General features: G+C 40.9%; 1 protein-coding gene across 5 annotated transcripts; it reads left to right on the top strand.

The window, feature by feature from the left end:
* The first annotated feature begins 1,582 nt into the window (after positions 1-1,582).
* On the top strand, positions 1,583-21,897 carry uso1 (USO1 vesicle transport factor). Of its 5 annotated transcripts, XM_069167002.1 has the most exons (27): positions 1,583-1,842; positions 2,980-3,066; positions 3,719-3,783; positions 5,854-5,930; positions 6,233-6,244; positions 6,541-6,594; positions 8,022-8,122; positions 8,218-8,320; positions 8,531-8,586; positions 8,688-8,808; positions 10,643-10,821; positions 10,932-11,072; positions 11,303-11,391; positions 11,497-11,651; positions 11,801-12,006; positions 12,180-12,200; positions 15,793-15,903; positions 16,201-16,319; positions 16,731-16,912; positions 17,020-17,141; positions 17,289-17,427; positions 17,789-17,955; positions 18,486-18,551; positions 18,830-18,928; positions 19,017-19,121; positions 19,330-19,545; positions 20,985-21,897. In XM_069167002.1, exons 1-27 carry the CDS (start codon positions 1,777-1,779, stop codon positions 21,054-21,056), a joined length of 2,931 nt encoding a protein of 976 aa, XP_069023103.1. In that variant the 5' UTR covers positions 1,583-1,776; the 3' UTR covers positions 21,057-21,897. The 5 variants fall into 5 exon arrangements, with proteins under 5 accessions (XP_069023103.1, XP_069023104.1, XP_069023105.1 ...); XM_069167003.1 differs by lacking the exon at positions 6,233-6,244; XM_069167004.1 differs by lacking the exon at positions 12,180-12,200.
* The last annotated feature ends 1,159 nt before the right edge of the window (positions 21,898-23,056 follow it).

The raw sequence follows: 23,056 nt of genomic DNA, 5'->3' as shown, positions 1-23,056 counted from the left end.
GTGGAAATTTAGCTGTTTTGCTCTATTCTATACACAACATCCACTGCATGCCTGTCCATCCTGGAAGAGAGATACTTCCTCAGTTGCTCTGAAGTTACTTCCATTGCCCCCCCCCTCCCCCCCAGGTCTTTAATCAGATTACTACCCAGCAAACCTGAAGCCACATAATGTTCCAGCTCAGAGATGCAGTCCATGAACATAGAGAAAGAGGAAAAAGGGGTTGATAGGAGCCCAACACTTTTGGCCCAGGGTCGCCCTGGCAGGTAAATCCAGCCTTGGGATAATCCAAATGTCATGTAATATGTTGCTAAACCTCCATTTTCTCATGTCGTATTTGATTTTCCACGTGTTTTCGTCATTTGACTGTGTTTCCTTAAAGTATTGGACTCCTGTTTCCTGTCTTGTTCCATAAATTGTTATTGTAATAAATCCATCCATTAGACGCTTTATCCTGAACAGGGTCATGGGGTCATCTCAGCTTACTTTTGGGAAAAGGCAGGGTACACCCTGGACAGGTCGCCAGTCTATCACAGGTCCGACACTTATAGACAGACAGAAACAAAGACCATTCACGCACTCATTCACCCCTAAGGGCAATTTTGTAGAACCACCAATTAACCTCAATGTCTTCGGGAGGAAGCCGGAGTACCCGGAGAGAACCCACGCAGGCACGGGGAGAACATGCAAACGCCACACAGAGGGGCCCCAGGCCGGGATCGAGCCCAGAGCCTCCTCGCTGTGAGGCGATAGTGCTAACCACTGCACCACTGTGCTGCCCTTATTGTAATACATAACTCAGTAATTTCAGTTACAATAAGTACTATTTCGAGGTAATTATATTTTCATTTGTACTACTTTATACCTCTCCTCCACTACATTTCTGATGGAAATATTTTGCTTTTAATTCCACTGCATGTATTTGACAGTTATAGTTATTAGGTAACTTTTTTTTTTTACATTTTACATACAAAGTATCTGGCCAGTTCATAAAATATGTTGCATTGCATAAAATGTTCACCAAAAATCACATCGTAGCCTACTACTTTGCACAACATGTTTCAGTGCTACACAGTCACATTTGTGTGTGTTAATTTGATTTAATTCCAATTTAGTTTAGAATGTACAGTATTGACCAACATAGAAAAAAAAAAAAAAAAAAAAAAATCAAAAACATAGAAAATAAAGTAGGCCTATATTTTGGCACATGGTCCCTTTATAACAGGGTCCAAGATACAAAAATATGAATTCATCAGGTGATATTGTGATTAAGTTGTGCACACTCCCAAACCTATTCACACTTTAAAGTTATCACAAACTAATATTTCTATTTCAGAATGTTGTTTATTCATTGACATATATGCCTTCATGTATTCCTGCTTTTTGTTTTTTTTGAGTTTCTTCACCCCTGCCATTTGCATCTGTATGCTTTACGTAGTGATGAATGTAATTGATTTGCTTCGTCATATTGCATAACCTTTGACCTTTAATCAATAGGTTTTCTTGCCCTTTAAATCACCGGCTCGCTCGTCTGCTGATCAGCCACGTAAGCGCCACGTATGCGCGCATGCGCAGTGCCCTCACAGTTATGTTCCGGGGTAGGTCAGTGTACACAGTGGAACAAAAATAATCATTGTGTACTTTTCTCTCACCCTTTTTACATATTTATTGACCGGACCACGGATAAAGGGATCATAGAGGGGGGGGGGGTTGTTGTTTTTTTTGTTTTCGGAAGAGAGAGAGGCTTTGAATCCGGCACCGAGAGGACGTTTGTTAGAGATGAACTTCTTCAGAGGAGTGATGGGGGGGCAGGCAGCCGGGCCGCAGCCGTCCGGAGCGGAGACGGTAGGTAGCTGCTGCTAGCTCCACCACCGCGGACCTCACAAACTAAGAACGGGCACTCCAAGAAACAAACAAAAACAACAACAAAAAACCGTGTGGTTTTTTTTATGCTGATGGTTATTTACTATTTAAAAAGCACCCAAAATAACATCAGAAGTCACCGGGCCCTGCCTAAATTCGTGACAACGAGCTAGTCAAAGGCTAATTGGCTAACGGACTAAATCTTGTCAGTTTACCCGTCGGAGTGTCTCACCTGTCTTTTACCTGTCGTGTTTCTTCCGTAGAGCCGAAATGAATGGAAACACTATCTGAGGAAAACGACAGATTCAACAGCAGTGTCGGCTGTCAGTCGTTAAATCGTTTTTTTTTTTTTTTTTTTAAATTTCAAACACACAAACCCTGGTATGAAATAATGCACATTTGAATGTCCATCAGCACATGAGACACGTGCAGAGTTTTGTCTGCTGGACTCTTGGGACATTTCTCTGCTCACATTGCAGGAGACTCAATAGCCGCGAAATCAGATCTTTGTCTGTAGAGTTGCTGTTTATTGTCTCTTTCTGCAGTGATGTTTTCATAGTAGTGGTAAGTTTCTTATCAGTTTGTCAGAGGAAAAAAAAAAAAAATTGAGAAATGGTGTCCTCCAGGCCAGTAGTTCCCTTTTTGTTTGTTTTTTTTGCCTCATATGTCACATATGTGCTTTGGTTATTCTGTCCTGAATAAGTTGAATCATCCAATGATTTTCAAAGGAAACATGCAAAGTTTAAAAGAAAGTCTTCAAATTATGCATTCTATTTATTTGGCAAACACACGCTTTTGTCTGCTCCCTTTTCTGGTCATCATATCATCACCTCACAGGTGTGTTCAGGAACCCTTTGTGGGGTCTCCAGATCCAGTTTTGGAACCACAGCTCTCATGAAGGCGAGAAAAATAGAACAAAAATCGGTGTATATATCTTTGTACTCACTGCCTGCGTATGCAAAGCAATGTCATGCCCCTTTCTGAAATCTTGCTCTTACAAAGACATAAATGCAGAAATCACTACCAACACACTCTTGTATTTGTGTTACATGCTGTTGTTTGTATGAGGTGGAAATTATGAAAAAAAAAAAAAAAAGACGATAATTTGTCCATTTACAGATCCAGAAGTTGTGTGATCGCGTTGCCTCCTCAACGCTCCTAGAAGACCGCAGAGATGCTGTCCGGGCTCTTAAGTCCCTCTCTAAGGTAAACTGTGATGAAGTTACTGAAAACAGGTGCAGCTGAAATGCTCTTATTTGCTGGTTTAATAGTTTAATACATCAGCCCTAAAACGTGACTATTTCCGGAAAGGGGGTTAGAGATCTGGTGAAACGGTGACGCCTCAGTGCTTTCAGGTATTAAATGTATTAAAAAAAAAATTAATTATGGCAGCTATCAGCAGAGGAGAAAAAGCAAAGAGAGTTTATTCCCTGCTTTACTGTATTAACATCATGTGTTCAATCCTGGAGGTTTGTCAAGGTTTTCTGTTCTATCTCACTGTGATGATGAACAAACCATCAATAGCCACAGTTAAAGGTCATGTTTGCACAATTAATGAACGAATCACTGAGATGCTCTTTATCAAGTCACCTCTCAGTTCTGTTCATGGGCAGTTTTGTTAGCAGCTGCCCTGTCAGCCATGCGTAATGAGTTTATCAGGCTTGAAAGAGGGGTTTAGGAGGCACACAGTTGAACATTAATACACAAGGGTGTCAGCACTGGTCTGGCACAGATAGACATGTAGACTTCCTGTGTATTATAAGAAATACCATATAAAGTTCACACTATTATCTGTTTGTGCACATTGATTGATATTCCTTCCTTTCACCAATCTTAAGTGTATTATTGTCTTTTGTAGAAATATCGCATGGAAGTTGGCACACAGGCAATGGATCACTTGATCAACATACTGCAAACTGACAGGTATGTTGATGCTAATACTTGCAAATGAAATACTTTAGATTTTTGATAGATTGCAAAAATTTCTAAAACATGTTTTCGTTTTGTCAGTATTGGTTATTAAGCGTAGACTAATGGGAAAAAACAGCAATTTAATCCATTTAAAATTAAATCTCTGACAGTAAAATGAGCAAAGTGAAGGAGTGAATCCACTGCAAGAAAACACCACCTCCTATATTTCATATATTTTACCTTGTTAAACACTCTTCCAACCACCAGATAATATATCTTGCATTTAAGGTTGTCGAGGAAATAAAAATTGTTGATACAGTATTTGTTCATTTAAGCAATATTTGATCTTATTGCCCTATAAAGAGCTTGGTGGTTGTTACCTGTGCATCCGGAAAGTATTCACAGCGCTTCACTTTTCCCACATTTTGTTGTTAGAGCCTTATTCCAAAATGTATTAAATTAATTTTTTTTCCTCAAAATGTTACACACAATACCCCATAATGACAATGTGAAAAAGGTTTGTTTAAAATTTTTGCAAATCTATTAAAAAAAAAAAAAAATCACATGTACATAAGTATTCGCAGCCTTTGCCATGACATTCAAAATTGAGCTCAGGTGCATCCTGTTTCCACTGATCATCCTTGAGATGTTTCTACAACTTGATTGGAGTCCACCTGTGGACCACCAGTTGATTGGACATGATTTGGAAAGACACACACGTCTATATAAGGTCCCTCAGTTGACAGTGCATGTCAGAGCACAAACCAAGCCATGAAGTCTGTAGACTTCCGAGACAGGATTGTATCGAGGCACAGATTGGGGGAAGGGTACAGAAACATTTCTGCAGCATTGAAGATCCCAATGAGCACAGTGGCCTCCATCATCCGTAAATGGAAGAAGTTTGGAACCACCAGGACTCTTCCTAGAGTTGGCCGCCTGGTCAAACTGAGCGATCGGGGGAGAAGGGCCTTAGTCAGGGAGGTGACCAAGAACCCGATGGTCACTCTGACAGAGCTCCAGCGTTGCTCTGTGAAGAGAGGAGAACCTTCCAGAAGGAAAATTATCTCTGCAGCACTCCACCAAGCAGGCCTGTATGGTAGAGTGACCAGACGGAAGCCACTCCTCAGTAAAAGGCACACGACAGCCCGCCTGGAGTTTGACAAAAGGGACCTGAAGGACTGTCAGACAATGAGAAACAAAATTCTCTGGTCTGATGAAACAAAGATTGACCTCTTTGGCCTGAATGCCAAGCGTCATGTTTGGAGGAAACCAGGCACCACTCATCACCTGGCCAATACCATCTCTACGGTGAAGCATGGTGGTGGCAGCATCATGCTGTGGGGATGGTTTTCAGCGGCAGGAACTGTGAGACTAGTCAGGATGGAGGGAAAGAGGAATGCAGCAATATACAGAGACATCCTTGATGAAAACCTTCTCCAGAGAGCTCTGGACCTCAGACTGGGGTGAAGGTTCATCTTCCAACAGGACAACGACCTTAAGCACACAGCCAAGATAACAAAGGAGTGTCTTCGGGACAACTCTGTGAATGTCCTTGAGTGGCCCAGGCAGAGCCCAGACTTGAACCCGATTGAACATCTCTGGAGAGATCTGAAAATGGCTGTGCACCGAGAATGGGAGAAACTGCCCAAAAATAGGTGCCAAGCTTGTAGCATCATAGTCAAAAAGACTTGAGGCTGTAATTTCTGCCAAAGGTGCTTCAACAAAGTATTGCACAAATGCTGTGAATACTAATGTACATGTTATATTTTCGTTCTTTGTTTTTAATAGATTTGCAAAAAATTTAAAAACTTTTTTCACCTTGTCATTATGGGGTATTGTGTGTAGAATTTTGAGGAACAAAAATGAATTTAATCCCTTTTGGAATAAAGCTGTAACATAAAATGTGGAAAAAGTGAAGTGCTGTGAATACTTTCCAGATGCACTGTATTTCCCTGGGGTTTTTACACAGTAATGTGTAATAGTGTTGGTTTTCGAGTAATTTTTTTTTTACTGGTTTTTACAATTCAATAAATAAAGAAACATATTTTGTTGATAATTTGGATCTCTCTCCAAATGCTACAGAGCTGACTCTGAAATCCTCGGCTATGCTTTGGACACACTCTACAACATCATCTGCAACGATGAGGAGGAAGAACAAGGTATTGCAGTCATTAGAAACTATAGAATTTATCCTAAAATATACTGTCCCTAGACAGAACAAGAACTGCTTTCATCTAAAAATGTTTTTCCCTATTTTGCAGATAATTCCCTGTAATTGTTTGGCTACAGTGAACAGTTTAAACTGACTAAAAATCAGTTTTCAGTTTGCATGTGTAATTGAGTTCCATTCATGTTAGTTGGACGGCAGTCAATTTGCATTTCCGTCTTCTTTACACTGATCATGACTGCTTTATGTGAAGACTCTCGTCTCTCTCTTCTCTTCCATGTTTTAACGCTACAGATGAATCAGAAGGTAAAACTCTTTGACTGTGCATGATGTCAACCCTCTAACCACCAGCAGCACTTACAAATCTTACATTCTCCTTGGCTGGGATTTGGAAAAAAGAGCACATTAATATATTCTTTACACCTGCTGCAGTGCCCAGATTGTTTAAAAAGCTGATAAATTCCGATTTTGTATTTTGGTTGTTGTCGAGGCTTATCGTCACAGGAATCGGTCAGCTGATTCTCGACTTCTTCAGAGTAGTTGAATGAATGCTAGCTTTTGAGTAAAGCTTTAAACTTCCTCTTTCCCCCCTGCCCTCGCAGACGCAGTAACCCCTCTCCCTGTCTCAGGGAAGCATAAGAATGTGTCCATGCCTGGTCAGTACTTAAAACAAGCTATATGTGCAGTAGCTCTCGTACTACTCTTTACTTACTTCACTAAAATCCGTTGTCACCAGAAAAGTGACAGGAAGTTGTTTGGGTGGTAACTTGAATGCTTCACTAATACCATGATACTCCCCAACCTCTATCTGTTCGTGTCTTATTTCTCATTCTTCTCATTGTCCCTTTTGTTTTCCTCACATCTTCATACTTCATTATTTTTTGCACTATTGTTGTGAAATTATACAATTTAATTATTAGGTTTTTGTCCTCACCAAAGTTATAAACAAATATTTTCACACTTTCCTCTAGTATTGTCTTGATCAACATACTATTTAGAGTAACCGTGACACCTTTTCTTTTTTAAACCACGTTTTGTTTCGGCCTCCTTTATAAAGTTGTCAAGTTATTAGTACAAACATAGTACACAGGGCAAACTTTGGAATAGTGTTTTTGTCCACCTTGCAATAGTAAATGCAATATTTACCCTCCTTTTGACTCTGGTTTGTTTTTTTAAACCCTCTTGAGAGAAGTCTCTTAAGTGTGTATGTCTGCTGTTTGGTGCTGAGCAGGCAGTATTTTGTGAGGTTTATCAGTGAAAATAGCTGCCTGCTGCTGCTGGAAACTGCTGTTTACAGCAGTGGGAATTAATCAGACCAGAAAAGCTGGGTCCAGGAAAAAAACAGAAAAGCTGGGTCCAGGAAAAACAAAACAATGAGCTGAAAGTTGCTCAAATGTTCTGTCGGTGTGAGGACAGCTGCTTGTTGGGAAATAATCTGTAGTTTGAGCACTGCAAATTTTACACACATGAAACATCCAGTAGAAATATTGATGAAAAACACCTTGAAATTTAATGTTTCAGTGTTACAAAACCATTTCCTTTAATCACCAGCGTTTGGGATGAAGCTGGACATTTTAGAGATGCATTTTTAGTAACATGTTTAAATAAAGCTAACACCTCTGATATCACTAAAGTTAAGGCAGAAAACTTGGCTTTTTGTTATTTGAGGCTATGGACACTTGGGCAGGAGATACACTCTTGTATTTCTCTGTTTATTTTCTGACATTAAAGCTCTCAGCTAATCCAACTTTAAATGTTTATCATTGTGTGTATAGAGTAGATTTCGCTCGTCCGGCTGTCCCCTCCTCTGTGTAGCCTCTGATCTTTTTCCCAGAAGGTTTGTTCACAAGTATCACCCTGAGCATGTTCACATTTACTGGTTACATTCACCTATTCCTTGTAGAGTCACTAATTTCACCAGTGGTTTCACATCACATTGCAACATTTTGAGAAGTTGCAGATATGATTATCATTTCTGTGTAACTCGGGCTGATTGCTATGAGCAGACCAGCTGGTCCTCCCCACAAGATTGATGACTCCGGCTGTGGTATTTGTTGAAGACATTTTCTATCTTCTCTCATAGATGAGAATGCCCAGAAACAGGCAGATGATCTGGGTGCCCAGTTTACAGACAAATTCATCGAAGACCCTGAACATATAACCCTGCTTCTTACTCTGTTGGAGGTACTCAACTGTTTCTGGTCCAGTAGCAAAATCCCTGCGTTATTATCATTGGCTAAACAGCTGTCTGACATATCTACACGCTGATATGATTTTAGGAGTTTGACTTTCATGTACGTTGGCCTGGGGTGAAGTTGTTGACGGCTCTCCTGAAGAACCAGGGCATCCAGCTCCAGGGTATCATTCTCGTCAGCCCCATGGGTGAGTTTCTTCTTGCCCATATCAAACTTGTTTAGTCATGTCAAGAATTTACTCTGAATCTGTATGTTCACTTTTATGTCAACATTTCTGCATCATCTTTACATCTCTTTTCTTGAGTCTTGTTCTGATTCTATCAGACATTTTGAGGACAGCAGGTTTTCTGTCTTTATTTATATGAAAGACACTTTTTGTTTTGGTTTCCTCTCGCAGGTGTTTCCAGATTGATGGATCTATTAGCAGACTCTAGAGAAGTAATTCGCAATGATGTAAGAACATTTCTTGTTCATTTTGTGGTAAACCACATTTTAAAGCCTCTGAATGCATGTTTGGATGAGTGTGTGAAATGTGTGTTTTCTACTACCAACAGGGATTACTGTTGCTTCAACAGCTGACTAAAGGCAACGCAGCCATTCAGAAAATTGTGGCATTTGAGAACGCATTTGAGCGCCTCTTAGATATCATCACAGAAGAGGGCAGCAGTGATGGAGGTAAAATAATTTTAGGATGCTGACGTTTCTTTTTTTCAGCTCATAATTTTCACTGAACATTTTAACACAATACTACCAGTTGTATGTGCCATGAATACAGTGCCTTGCAAAAGTATTGACCCCCCCCCCCCCCCCTTGGCGTATTTCTTTTTTTGTTGCCTTACAACCTGGAATTAAAATTGATTTTTTTTTTGGGGGGGGGGGGGGGGGGTTGTTGTATCATTTGATTTACACAACATGCCTACCACTTTGAAGATGCAAAATATGTTTTATTGTGAAACAAACAAAAAATAAGACAAAAAAACAAAACTTGAGCGTGCATAACTATTCACCCCCCCAAAGTCAATACTTTGTAGAGCCCCCTTTTGCAGCAATTACAGCTGCAAGTCTCTTGGGGTATGTATCTATAAGCTTGGCACATCTAGCCACTGGGATTTTTGCCCATTCTTCAAGGCAAAACTTCTCCAGCTCCTTCAAGTTGGATGGGTTCCGCTGGTGTACAGCAATCTTTAAGTCATACCACAGATTCTCAATTGGATTGAGGTCTGGGCTTTGACTAGGCCATTCCAAGACATTTAAATGTTTCCCCTTAAACCACTCGAGTGTTGCTTTAGCAGTATGCTTAGGGTCATTGTCCTGCTGGAAGGTGAACCTCCGTCCCAGTCTCAAATCTCTGGAAGACTGAAACAGGTTTCCCTCAAGAATTTCCCTGTATTTAGCGCCATCCATCATTCCTTCAATTCTGACCAGTTTCCCAGTCCCTGCCGATGAAAAACATCCCCACAGCATGATGCTGCCACCACCATGCTTCACTGTGGGGATGGTGTTCTCGGGGTGATGAGAGGTGTTGGGTTTGCGCCAGACATAGCGTTTTCCTTGATGGCCAAAAAGCTCAATTTTAGTCTCATCTGACCAGAGTACCTTCTTCCATATGTTTGGGGAGTCTCCCACATGTCTTTTGGCGAACACCAAACGTGTTTGCTTATTTTTTTCTTTAAGCAATGGCTTTTTTCTGGCCACTCTTCCGTAAAGCCCAGCTCTGTGGAGTGTACAGCTTAAAGTGGTCCTATGGACAGAAACTCCAATCTCCGCTGTGGAGCTTTGCAGCTCCTTCAGGGTTATCTTTGGTCTCTTTGTTGCCTCTCTGATTAATGCCCTCCTTGCCTGGTCCGTGAGTTTTGGTGGGCGGCCCTCTCTTGCCAGGTTTGTTGTGGTGCCATATTCTTTCCATTTTTTAATAATGGCTTTAATGGTGCTCTGTGGGATGTTCAAAGTTTTGGATATTTTTTTATAACCCAACCCTGATCTGTACTTCTCCACAACTTTGTCCCTGACCTGTTTGGAGAGCTCCTTGGTCTTCATGGTGCCGCTTGCTTGGTGGTGCCCCTTGCTTAGTGGTGTTGTAGACTCTGGGGCCTTTCAGAACAGGTGTGTATATATATACTGAGATCATGTGACACTTTGATTGCACACAGGTGGACTTTATTTAACTAATTACGTGACTTCTGAAGGTAATTGGTTGCACCAGATCTTATTTAGAGGCTTAATAGCAAAGGGGGTGAATACATATGCACGCACCACTTTTCCGTTATTTATTTTTTAGAATTTTTTGAAACAAGTTATTTTTCTCATTTCACTTCACCAATTTGGACTATTTTGTGTATGTCCATTACATGAAATCCAAATAAAGATCTATTTTAATTCCAAGTTGTAAGGCAACAAAATAGGAAAAACGCCAAGGGGGGGTCAATACTTTTGCAAGGCACTGTATAATACTAAGATTATTTTTTGTCTCGTTATTTGTCCTGGCATTAATCCTCTTTCCTGTGCGCAGGTATTGTGGTGGAGGACTGTTTGCTGCTTCTGCTCAACCTGCTGAAGAACAACAGCTCCAACCAGAACTTCTTCAAGGAGGGCTCCTACATTCAGAGAATGAAGCCCTGGTTTGAGGTTGGTGATGATAACTCTGGCTGGTCAGCACAGAAGGTCACCAACCTCCACCTCATGCTGCAGGTAAATTACTGCAGCTGCGTCTGACAGTTGATTTCATCTGTTTACAATTTAAAAAAACAGAACAATGGGATGTTGGTTCTCAAAAATCTCAAACAATGTTGTCATCCCAGCTGGTGCGAGTCATGGTTTCTCCAGTGAACTCTCCTGGAGCTACAGCCAGCTGTCAGAAGTCCATGTACCAGTGTGGCCTGCTGCAGCAGCTGTGTACCATCCTCATGGCCACTGGTGTTCCTGCTGACATCCTCACCGAAGTAATCATAATAATACTTTACACTGAGAATTGTTACTTACTCAGAAGTAGGCTTGTGCAGATCAGTGATCAGATCAATGATCAGAACGACTGTCAGAGTTAAAGAAAAACCTCAAAGTTTCAAAGGCAAAGGGACTCTGCTTGTTCCAACTCTGTTACGCGCACTTTGATTTCCTCACTCCACTCAGAAGGCTCGGCTGATTTGATTTTAATCTGTCTACTTTCTTTCAGACCATCAACACTGTTTCAGAGGTTATCAGGGGCTCACAGGTCAACCAGGACTACTTTGCTTCTGTCAATGCCCCTTCAAACCCACCAAGGTAAGACTCAACCAATGGGCCAAGGTATCAAATCTCTAATATCCTTCTAAAAGTGGGTCCTGTAATGAACTTGTTCTGTGATCTCTCTTCTTCATGTCTTTGTAGACCAGCTATCGTGGTGCTGCTCATGTCCATGGTGAATGAGAGACAACCGTTCGTGCTGCGCTGTGCAGTCCTTTACTGTTTCCAGTGTTTCCTCTACAAAAACCAGAAAGGCCAGGGGGAGATAGTGGCTACGCTGCTGCCCTCCACCATTGATGGTCAGTTAAAATCACGTTTCCAGGAGGGATTCAAAAACATTTTTTTTTTACACAAATTACAGTTCATGTGTGTTTTTAAATCACGCACACAGTTTTGAGTTTTTTTAATAGCTCACTTTTTTTTTTTTTTTTTTTTTTTTCCCTCCCAGCCAATTCCATCTCAGCAGGCCAGCTGCTGTGTGGAGGTCTGTTCTCAGTTGACTCTCTTTCCAACTGGTGTGCTGCTGTGGCCTTGGCTCATGCGCTGCAGGACAATCTCACCCAGAAGGAGCAGCTGCTGAGGGTTCAGCTTGCCACCAGCCTGGGAAAGCCGCCTGTGTCTCTGCTGCAGCAGTGCACCAACATCCTGTCCCAGGTAAGACAATGACAGTTTTACTGATGGATATGCTAATATGCTGTGTGTGTCTAGGTATGATAGGTTTGTGTAAAAACAGGACTAATTTTTTGGCGAGTAGACAAAGATGTATATGCATACTGAATTGTGAACCACAGTGAAGAGAACAGTGTCACATTATTGTGGTTTTGCAGGGTGATAAGATCGTCCGGCGGGTGAGTAAATTGCGTGCGCATTGTGTCTGTGAGTGTTTGGGTGGCACCTGTTCTGGTTATTTTTGGCTTGGCGTCTGTTGTAGGGCCCTCGATGGCCCACATGTTAGGGGATCTTACTTCCCTCTAACTCTTTACCAGCCCTTCCTTGTCCCTAACTTAAGGCTATGACCCAGTTCTTCCCCATTAGGGTGACACAGATGCACTCCTCCTCTCAGATGTTGACGCTCTGCTCACTCCCACTGCGTTCACTAATGGAGTTTGGGGAAGTACACAAGTGGACACCCTAGAGAGGTTCAGAGAAAAGGGACACAGCAAGCTGGTTCTAGTCGTTTTATCGCTGCTGATATTGTCCTAACACCTGCTTTGAGCTTTGAACTGGGATGTTTGCTGTGCTGCAATTCCTTATCTGTCTGCCCAGGAAGTTGGTGCTGCAGCAACTTCTGGGCCTTTTCCTGTCAGAGTGAGGGACCTTCACTGTCGTTTCTCTTCTTCAGTTTTTTTTACGTGTGCCTCCATACAAATGCAAGAGGCTGTTTATACCCGAGACTATACTTGCCGATTATTTCATGTTCCCTTTTGGGTTCCGATTATTCTGGACTGGCACTATTGATCAATTTTAGAGTTTGGTATTAACCAACCTTCCCAGATTCCTTTGGACTTGCTTCTTCAAGCATCCTGTGGAAACGCTAACCTTCCTGTTTTTCTCAAATTGCCGGTTCAAGGATACGATGACAGTCTGGTGAAGTGAACAAATATTCACTCTGCTAGTTAAACTTCTGACATGTTTTTCATATCCGTGTGTATAACCTCCCCAAGCTAACAACGGGAGCAATGAAAAGGCCTTTGCAAACTTCCACATGGCTCCCAAAATAGACTCTGAAATGTAAATTTCTAGTGTCCTGCCTAAACATGGCTAAGCTCATCTTACCCATGCCGCTCATTCTGTCTTCAAACACCTTGATAGGGGCTGGACTCCTTTTACTTGAGCTGCCCTGAGATACCAGCTGGGCCAGTGGATACTTATAAGCTCTGAGCTCAGCTGCTGTATTGAAGTATTTACTGGAGAGTAACCTCTGTGAAACTGACTGAAGCAACTGGAAATCTGAGGCCATTGAGGCCATGGCGCTCCGCTTTAAAGCTGTACATCGCCCTCCTCAGGTTGGATGCGAGTTACAATGTCGATACAAGTGATAGAAATGATGTTTCGTCAGTGGGTGTCTGGGATCACCATGACGGACAGGATGAGGAGCTCAAGCATCTGGAAGACAGCTGAAGTCGTTCAGGCTTCTGAGCAAGTTGTCTTTCGGTCAACCAGTTCGACCAGTAGAACACATCCATAGCGGGTCTGGCTGCGCTCGACTGAGGGCTGCTTCCGGTCGTTGCATCCTTATGGGTGTAGACCTCGGGTTGATTTTGAAACTACTGGAGCAGCCTTTAACCAATCAGCATTGACCACCCTATGACGTATGTTGTCTGCTTGAATTGATCGAGCTGTAATGAACAGAGACCCTCCCCCCATGTGAGCAGAGTGCCAAGTTGGTAACCATTGCAGACTTTGTAAAGTAAATTGAAGAATTTAAGGAGTGTTTTTTTTAATTTTTTTTACTCCAACTTCAATTTGTCAATATTTGCTGTTATCAGCTGTTGGTATCGCTTCATCTCGCTCTTCCACTGCTGCCATTGTTGGAACTACATTTTGGAACAAATTTCTGACTTCAACGTTATTGCACATGGCCACTACAGCTGGTCACCTGTTGGTTGATTGGAGTGGCCGAGTGAACCTCCCATGCGAGCAGGGTTTTCCACAGCAAATAGTGAAGCTGTGCGCAAATGGAGGAAGGAGCAGGGCTAATTTATGTCGGCCACACAATCTCTGTGTTGACGAGCCTCCGGGCTGACAAGAATGTGGTCAGTTAGGTTTGTTAATGTAACTCGATAGCTTTGTCTTAATGCAAGAATCAATTCTTGGAATGTGGAATCAATTCCTTCAACAAAAAACATGGCAAACTTTTAAGCTGAGGATCCTATCTTAGAGTATTTCTTTTACACGAGTTCATCTCAGCAGTATGTCTTTAGTCTTGACTGTCTACCGTAGTTTTCTCCTCAAACACACACGTATATAGTACATATATGACCTCTCTGCAGAGACCAGAGTTTGGTTAGTTAATACCTATAGTCATTTTCCTTTCTTTTGTTTTCCTCCTCATTTTTGCATTACGTCACATTTGGAGACAAAAGCAGAAAAGGTGATGTCGTAAGTTTTTGTAGTATGGAATGCTGATAAGTTTTTACCCACACGTTCATCTCCATACTTAACTCGGTCCTGGCATCCATTGTTTCTCGACAAGAAAGATGCTTCCTCTTGTTTAAGCACGTTGTGCATTAAGTGTTAGTTCCCAGCTGATTAGCAGCCTGAAGCGGCAGTATAGATTTGACTCTGCACCATCTATTCATTTCTGTTGATTTTCATCATCTTACAGTCCAGCTCTGTGAAAATCATCCTGTTTATTTTGCTACAGCTGATTGAGATAAATTAACTACTTATTGGCTAAAGTTTCCCATAAATGTGTCCATTGGAAGTCCACCTTTTTTATAAAGAAGTAAATCTAGGTTGATCTCCAACATAGACCTTAAACAACTTGTATGTTTCTCAAAGTTGTTTTCATGGAAAGAATTTTGTCATGTTTTTTTTAAAAAATTTTTTAGATTATAGTTCCTCTTCTCCATTCCTTAAAAAGCACATTTACTACGTTTTGCTTTGCATGTGCTGATAGCTGGAAAAATAGAACCAAGTTTCAGTTGCGAGTTCATGATACTTTGATTTGCAAGTAAATAAAAACTTGTAGAATGAAGACTGCAAACCACAAAATTATCAACTTGTGGTATACCTGAGGCCTGGATGTAAAGAAAATGCTTTTTAATTTATTTAAACATTAATAACTTATCACGGGTTTGCATGCTCTGGTCAGTCTAACCTGGTTTAAATATCTGAATGTTTTTGTTTTGATTGTGTCGTTATTAACCCATTATAACCTCAGTAACTACTAATGGGTGATGTGATTTGAAGTGCTACAGATGAAGAATTGTTGGATTACCTGCAATGTTTTTGTTGATTGAAAAATGAAATGCATAGATTTAACACTCGTATGTCTGGATAGGGATGATGTCTCGGCAAAATAAATGCTTCTTTTAGCACCAAATATAGTTTTTCCGTTCTTTATGAACTATTCCCCATTAAGAACTAATTTTGTTGGCTCTCTTAGTTATCCTGTGTTACACTCAGCACGTGTTAGATATAATGGAACTCTTGCTAGACAAAATTGTTGGCTCACAAATGTACCAATCTGGACTTCATTTAAATGTGATGAGGATTCATTCTCATATTAGTTATGAACACGCGTAACGCTGGACTAAATCTTCTACAGCCAACATCTGGTTCTTCCCGGTCTCAAGTCTTCTTTTTAAATAGCAGTCTCTAAAATGTTCTTTGTTTAAGGGTTAGCGTCTGACCTTTGTTCGTGTTTTACTGTCGGTGTAACTCCTCAGAAGCTCACGTTGACATTTCTTTTGTTCTTCTTATCACGCTGTACAGGGCAGTAAAGTGCAGACCAGGGTGGGCCTCCTCATGCTGCTGTGCACGTGGATCAGCAACTGTCCAATTGCAGTCACGCACTTCCTACACAATCAGGAAAATGTCCCCTTTGTATCCTTGAAGCAGCTCACAAGCAATCTGTCAGTTTCATTACAGTAGTACTATACCATAGTTTTGTTAGCCTTGTTTTTTATATTCCCATTTTTTTTTATTTTTTTTTATGCAGAACTTTTGAGGAATTTGGTTTAAACATCTCAATTCCTCTTACAGTTATCTTTAAGTTCAACCTCTTGAGATTCTCTTTGAGAGTGGGAACCGTAGATTTTTATAAAAGATGGGGATCATACTGTATATTCCAGTCTGAGGTTAAATTGGGTGTGAGAGTCCTTGACTCAGTGACTCGTGTAGCTGACCGCTCAGATCTCAGAGAACCTGGGGGAGGATGAAAGGCTGGTGCAGGGCCTGTGTGCGCTGCTTCTCGGCATCTGCATCTATTATAATGACAACTCATTGGAAAACTACACCAAGTAAGTGTCTTTCACTCACTTTAACACAACACAGGCAACACAGAAGTTAGATATTAATAATTTAGTTTTGTATATGCGCTCAAGAAAACATTATGATTTTAATAACAATAATAGTTAAATAACCGGTTTATATGCTGTTGACTAATCAGATTTTTCTCCTGTTGACTATAATATATCCAGGATTGGTGTTAAATGTGTTTATGTAGTTCTATGTCGCTGTGATTCGGGAAGTAAAGGGAGTTGTCAGCTAATTGTGAATGACAGGTACACTAAATTTCCATTCAACATCTTATAAACTCCATCTCTTACATATAAATCACGTATATAATCTATTTAGTGAGGTGACAATGCTGATTCAGAAATCAGGTCCTCACCTAAACAGCGTAATAATGTCCACTCTGTCCCTTTCAGAGAGAAGCTAAAGCAGCTGATCGAGAAGCGCATCGGAAAGGAAAACTTTGTAGAGAAGCTTGGCTTCATCACTAAACATGAGCTCTATTCACGGGCGGGCCAGAAGCCACAGCCGGTCTTCCCGTCTCCAGAGCAGATGCTGTTCGACCACGAGTTCACCAAGCTGGTCAAAGAACTGGAGGGTCAGTCAGGGACTTCTCTTGGTATTGGCTCAGGAACAGTTTCTCTGGGCTAGTGAAGAGTTTTTACTGGATTTTAAGAATGACGTTAATCTCTCTGCTGCACACAGGCATGATAACCAAAGCAGTTCACAAGTCCAGTGAGGAGGAGAAGAAGGAAGAGGAGGTGAAGAAGACATTAGAGCAACATGACAACATTGTAACTCAGTACAAAGAGCTGATCAGAGAACAGGTAAATAGACCCAGCCGACTTAACACTATAAACTGAAGTCAAAGTGCTGTTTTCCGTTCTTCATCTGGTTTTTAAATTGTGTTTATTTAAGTTTTTTCGTATTTGATGGACTCTCCTGTTGACGGTTTTATTTTGTGTGATCCTCAGGATGCTCAGATACAGGAGCTGAAAGAAGAGGTAGCGTCCATGAACTCTCAGACCGAACAGATGCAGACAACAATCACCCAGCAGGTGTCCCAGATCCAGCAGCACAAAGACCAGTACAACATCCTCAAACTAAAATTAGGTGGGTTCACCTCGACTGCCTGCACGTGTCCTCTTCATACATTAAGGACAGAATATATTTGTTGTCCTCTCCTGCTATTTGTCCAGTCTTGATGTCCTCATAGTTTGTGACATGACTCCAGCTGGCGTGACGGCGTTTTACTGCTTCATTGCTGAGACATAGAGCGACAGTGATACGAGACAACTGCATAATCAGACAGGTTTCAAAGCAATACTTCACTTTTTTTTTTTTTTTTTTTAAAAAGGAAGCTGGGGAAGTGACTGTGCTTTCAGGAGAATTATGTAACAATTTCCTTGAAGACAACAGGAAGGTACATATCCTTCCTCTTACTGAGTGTACGTGTGCGTGGTTATTACTGCAGGTAAAGACAACCAGAGTCAGTCGAACAGCCAGGGAGACGGCTCTCAGGTGAACGGGCTGCAGACAGAAGAGCTTTCCCAGCTCAGAGAGGAGGTGGAGGAGCTCCGCAACCAACGCGCATCTCTTCAGACACAACTCGGTGATAAAGAAACACTTATCAACTCCCTGGTTAGTGGATATCTACAACTGTTCAAGTTACGTGTGCCTGTGTGCGTTTGTGTGCTGGAGTGTCGCCCCGGAGGCTGATTTTAGGCGCACAAATTTCAATGAAATCAGCTGAACAGATACAAATGTTGTGAAGTTGTTGATCTGTTTCCAGGGGTGCAGAGTTTAGTTTTTGTGTAAGCTTCAAGTAGAGGCAGATAGGCTGTGCAGGAAGAACCCAATCCTCCACAAACAGCAGCGTTAATTGATTGACAGAGAAACGGCTTTCCAAGTCTTCCTGTCGCCTGATAAACAGTTGACATTGTTGCGGAATTTAAAAAAAAATTTTTTTTTTGTGATTAATAAGTGTTTTAAACAACACCTTCAGAGTTGTGGTAACAACCAGACAACATCACAGCAGCAATTTTCAGGCAAACCAAGACTACTAAACTGCTCCTCTTGTTGATGCTGTAGGTGTTTGTGTGTAAATGTATCTTACAATTTCCGCTGCATGTGAAAATGATGGATGGATTATATTTTGACTGTATCTGTAGAAGTCAGCAGCTGCACAGACAGCAGAGGGTTCAGCAGGAGGATCAGACAACACAGAACTACTCCAGGTGGGAGTCATCTCTTTACACTTGCTCCTATTTGATCTTTTACCCCAGTTTGATTGAAACATTAAGCATAAAACTGACCTTTTTTTTTTTTTTTTTTTTTCTTCCCCTAATGAGTGTATGTTAAATCTTTTTAAGTCTCTCACGGTTAGAAAAAAATATAATATAACCAGACCTAAGCATGAAACTAATCTAAAGCAGGTTTGTTGTTTTCGGATAATGAATTTCTGTTGTATTATGTGTATTCTATTTTGTGTTGCTACACGTGTGCTTTGTTGCAGGAGCTCGAGGCTTTAAAGAGTCAGGTTCAGTCCCAGTCGACAGAAATCTCTCAGCTGAAGACCGAGAGACAAGAACTGCTTAAGAGAGCTGAAGCGGGGGTAAAAACCCATTCAATGATGACATCAGTTCAGCAGAAATATGCTTAACTAGTCACTTAAATTAATTAGCCTCTCTGGTTTGTCTCAGTTGTCCAACGCAGTCCCCAGCAGTGACAGCTCATTAGACGCTGGCAAGGTGGCAGAACTCGAGGGCAGACTCGCAGCACAGACCTCTGAGACGGAGAGACTGGAGGTGTGTAAGAACATCTGTCTGACTCTGAACTTCTAAATACTTCAGTTTACCTCTTAATTTTCCATACACCTTTTTGGCTTGGGCATCTCTCAAATTGTTGAATAGTCACAGTTTTTCCATGGGTTCTCATCATGCCGTCATCTACACAAACCGACTGTTACTGTGACCTTCCTCTCGTCTCACCCTACCTTCGTCCTCTGCGGCTCAGGAGCAGGCGAAGAGCCTGTCTGAGAGCCGGGCGGAGCTGGAGCAGCAGCTGGCTTCAGCCACGAGCACGGTGGCCATCCTGCAGACGGAAAAGACAAAGCTGCAAACGGAGGTCCAGGAGTCCAAGAAGGAGCAGGACGACCTGCTGATGCTGCTGGCAGACCAGGACCAGAAGATCCACGGCCTCAAACAGAAACTCAAGAGCCTGGGAGAGACGGTAGAAAAACTATTATCATAGAACTTCAAATGTGAAACCGGACTTATTAAGCTGACTGAATAACAGTAAAAAGACAACAAGGATAGAATTGATTTTAAAAACATGTAATATTAGTATTGCCACTTCATCTTGGAATATTTTGAATTGAGGTCTATTTTCTTAAAGGTGAGGGAACGCCCAGCAAATACTGTGATTAGAGTATCATAAATCAATCAGACCACACTGCCCCGAGTTATTTTTAAGTCCGACAGTGCGTGATCGTCAACATAATCAATAACAAAATACTTTTTTTTTTTGACAATCTTTATTCATGTCAGTATGACTAAAATATAGTGCGGACCTACAAGTTTTCAATATACGAAAAATATGAGATGAAAATATAGACTGACAAACTAAAACTAACGACAATTAATTCACTAAATTGACATTAGATTTGATTAGAAACTTGATTAAAACTAAATAAAAAATTATATGCCTGAATTATAACTGACTGGGAGGTGTTAAATGACTCGTTGTTTACCAGTGCGGAGTCACTACTCAGTCACATGTGAGCATGAGAAACAATAATATGTGGACGTTTATTCATGTCCGGCTCTCTTTTACCCTTGTTGCTGTCGTCTCGGCTGTACCTCATCCAAAATGAACAGTTTTCCCTTTTTCTTTTTTTGTGTAAATTACGTCATAAGTTATCAAAATAAACCCTATTGTTTTTAATGGAAGTTTTTTTTTTTTTTTTCCATGTTAGTATTTCAGTATTGCTGCAGGAATTCACTGGCTCCCTAGCAACGGTTTTTAGGAGAAGATGAGCTATTAATGGAAAAAAAAAAAAAAAATAAAAACTATGCAGAGGAGGTTGAAATACTCTTTCACCTTCAGAACTGTCTGCAGTTTTGCTCTCAAACTTGCGTAACGTGCAGCCTCCAATAATACGATCCAGAATCCTGCATACAATTTTTTTTTTTGTGTTTCAAACAATTTGCCTTTTTTTTTTTTTTTTTTTAAGAGTTGAAATACATTGAGTGAAGAGGAGGATAAATAATTACATGCCAGACTTGAACATTGCTGTTCACGGGGGCCCCCCCGGGAAGCCCGACCTATTTGAAGCCTGAAGCAAAGAAAAAGCCTGCAGTCTGAACACCTTTCCACACATGCAGGAAGCTTTATTTTTTTCCTAATTCTAAGTCGAAACCATTGTTGTTGTTGTTTTTTTGTTTGTGATGTCTTAGCTTTGGTTTTGATTTCTCTTTTAATTGAATAATCTCAAAGTGTGTCCCCTGCTCAGCCAGGTAAGCTGTGTTTGTAGTTTTTTTAGCAGTACAGACGTGACGAGTAGTGAGTGACGCGTATTATAGAGGAACAACTACGTGTTCTGTGTCCGCAGCACTCAGCTCCGTTTCGTCTTGTTTTGCTCTAGTTAGACTGTGACCCTTCCCTTACAGGTGGAAGATGAAGATGACCTCGACACCAGGGACCAGACGGACGACGACACCGAGGAGGACGATGAGGACTAGAGGAAAAACACTGAAAGAAAGAAAAGGAGAGATGGGAATTGGCGTCCCAGCAGGCAAGAAAGGACTTTGCAGGAACACTGCGCAGAAACTGAAGAATAGGACTAATTTATCGAAGCAGTTTCTCTTCCCGGCTGCCAAGCTGTCGTCATCTTTCTTTACCCCCGTCACTTCACATGTACATGTTAGTTTTTGTACACGTTTTGTTCAGGATGAGATTCTTCTTTTCAGCAATTCAGTTGTCAGTTTTCTCCTCAGAGATTTGAACTCATCAGTGCATTCATCTCTGCTCTGTTTACCATCAGTTTGTGATGGATTTTTATCGGTCTCGTGTTTATGGTAATGTATTGTCATATAGTTTCTAATCGCAACAGAAAAGGTTAACAGTCATCCAGAAACTCTAGAGGAGGATTTAAACTGTAGCAAAAATGAAATAGAATTGATATGTTTGCCGGTGAGCTCCCATCCCGCACTGCTGCTCTCACCCCTACGATGCACCTGCAGCAACACACTGTCACTGTGTTTCGCCCTGAATTTGTATGCCTTCACACCCCAATGACTTCGAGTTCAGTGTTCACAGCATTCAACACGCAGGAGTTTCTTTTCACTTTGATGACTCAACCCGACTGCTCTACAATATGCTGCAAAAACACTGACGGAAAAGATGTAAAGACAAAAAGTGCACACAAATATTTTTGCAACTTTTTGTCCAGTACTGGCATCCAGCTTCTGTATGATATTGTGTAACTTATCAATTTAAGAGCCACGTTGAGATGAATAAAGAATCTATCTGTATGCCTGAATGGAGGAATAATTGTAGATAAATTAAATTTTACTAAATCCACAGTGAGACTTTGTGTTTGTCTCTATTTACTATATATTTAAAAATGTAAACAATTTTTAATACAGTGCTAATATGATGGAAACGGCTTTACTGACAACAAACTTTTCTTTTTTTTAACTTGACAGAATCAATCACTGTTAAATTTTGTGTTCAAAGAAACGGCAACAAAAGATCATCACGCCCACAAAATATTGTATAAAAGATTAAATTAGCTGATAAGAAGTAAACAAGTGTAAAAGTCTGAGCAGGAATATGCTGCCAGACTTTGTTACATCACAGGTTTTTAAAAAGTATTGTAGTTTAATGCATGTTTGCGTGTTTTGTTTTTTTGACCATTTGTAGATTTTGTTTTACAATTTGAGATGCACATTAACACGGTGATCCAGAAAAAGTACCTTTTGACTTACAACTTCCCAAACCTTCCTCAACCAGTCATTTAATTTTGGGACATGCCCACATCGTGCCCATCTTCTTCCCCACAGTCACACTTTTAAACCATGTCACTTTCACTAAAAGAGGCCTGTAGTGAGTGACGTATAAAATAAATTATTAAAGAATTGAAGCTGCTTCAATATCATTTATGTTCATCAAGTAGTGCACCTAAGTCTCTTTTTAGGATCAATATTTAGGATACTTTGACCTTTTTGCTGTAAAGTATGTTGACAAAATGACTAATTAAAACAACTAAATCTCTACATGTTTGCCTCCTTTACGTTCCTAGTCATCCAGTTAAAGCACGAAGCTGCCCAGATAAACAAACCCGTGTTTTCAGAGCCACTGTTGTATCACAGTCGGCAATTTCTCATCTCGGAGAAACAAATCTACAATTATGACGACACTTGCGTTAGTTTTACACTTGAAGAAGTTCACACTTTGTTTGGTAAACTACACCAGAAAACACTTGGAAGCAGCTCGGTACGATGGTCGCGCACCGCCTTGCCTTGTGACGCACTTGGGTTTACACCTCTGGCTCTGCAGCTCTTGGATCCAGCCAGGAACAGATTCCTCTGGTTTTACACGCTGTAAAAAAAGAACATGGTTTGTTGTGACAATAAATTGTTTTTTAAAGTTATTATCCCAAAGGTCAATATATGAGGCACCATCCCAAATCTAACTAATGTTCAAAACATCTGGCATTGTCTTACCAAGGTCAAGATGT

Source organism: Embiotoca jacksoni, unplaced genomic scaffold (genome assembly GCF_022577435.1).
Source record: "Embiotoca jacksoni isolate LCO1_2020_lvr unplaced genomic scaffold, fEmbJac1.0.p SCAF_4, whole genome shotgun sequence".
In the NCBI taxonomy this organism is placed as follows: domain Eukaryota; kingdom Metazoa; phylum Chordata; class Actinopteri; family Embiotocidae; genus Embiotoca; species Embiotoca jacksoni.
This window is presented reverse-complemented; position numbering and strand designations above follow the sequence as displayed.

Coding starts and splice junctions, on each gene's coding strand:
- uso1 (XM_069167002.1), top strand. CDS start 1,777: ATGAACTTCTTCAGAGGAGTGATGGGGGGGCAGGCAGCCGGGCCGCAG. Junction 17,142..17,288: donor AAGAGCTGATCAGAGAACAG/GTAAATAGACCC, acceptor TGTGATCCTCAG/GATGCTCAGATACAGGAGCT. Junction 17,956..18,485: donor AAACACTTATCAACTCCCTG/GTTAGTGGATAT, acceptor CTGTATCTGTAG/AAGTCAGCAGCTGCACAGAC.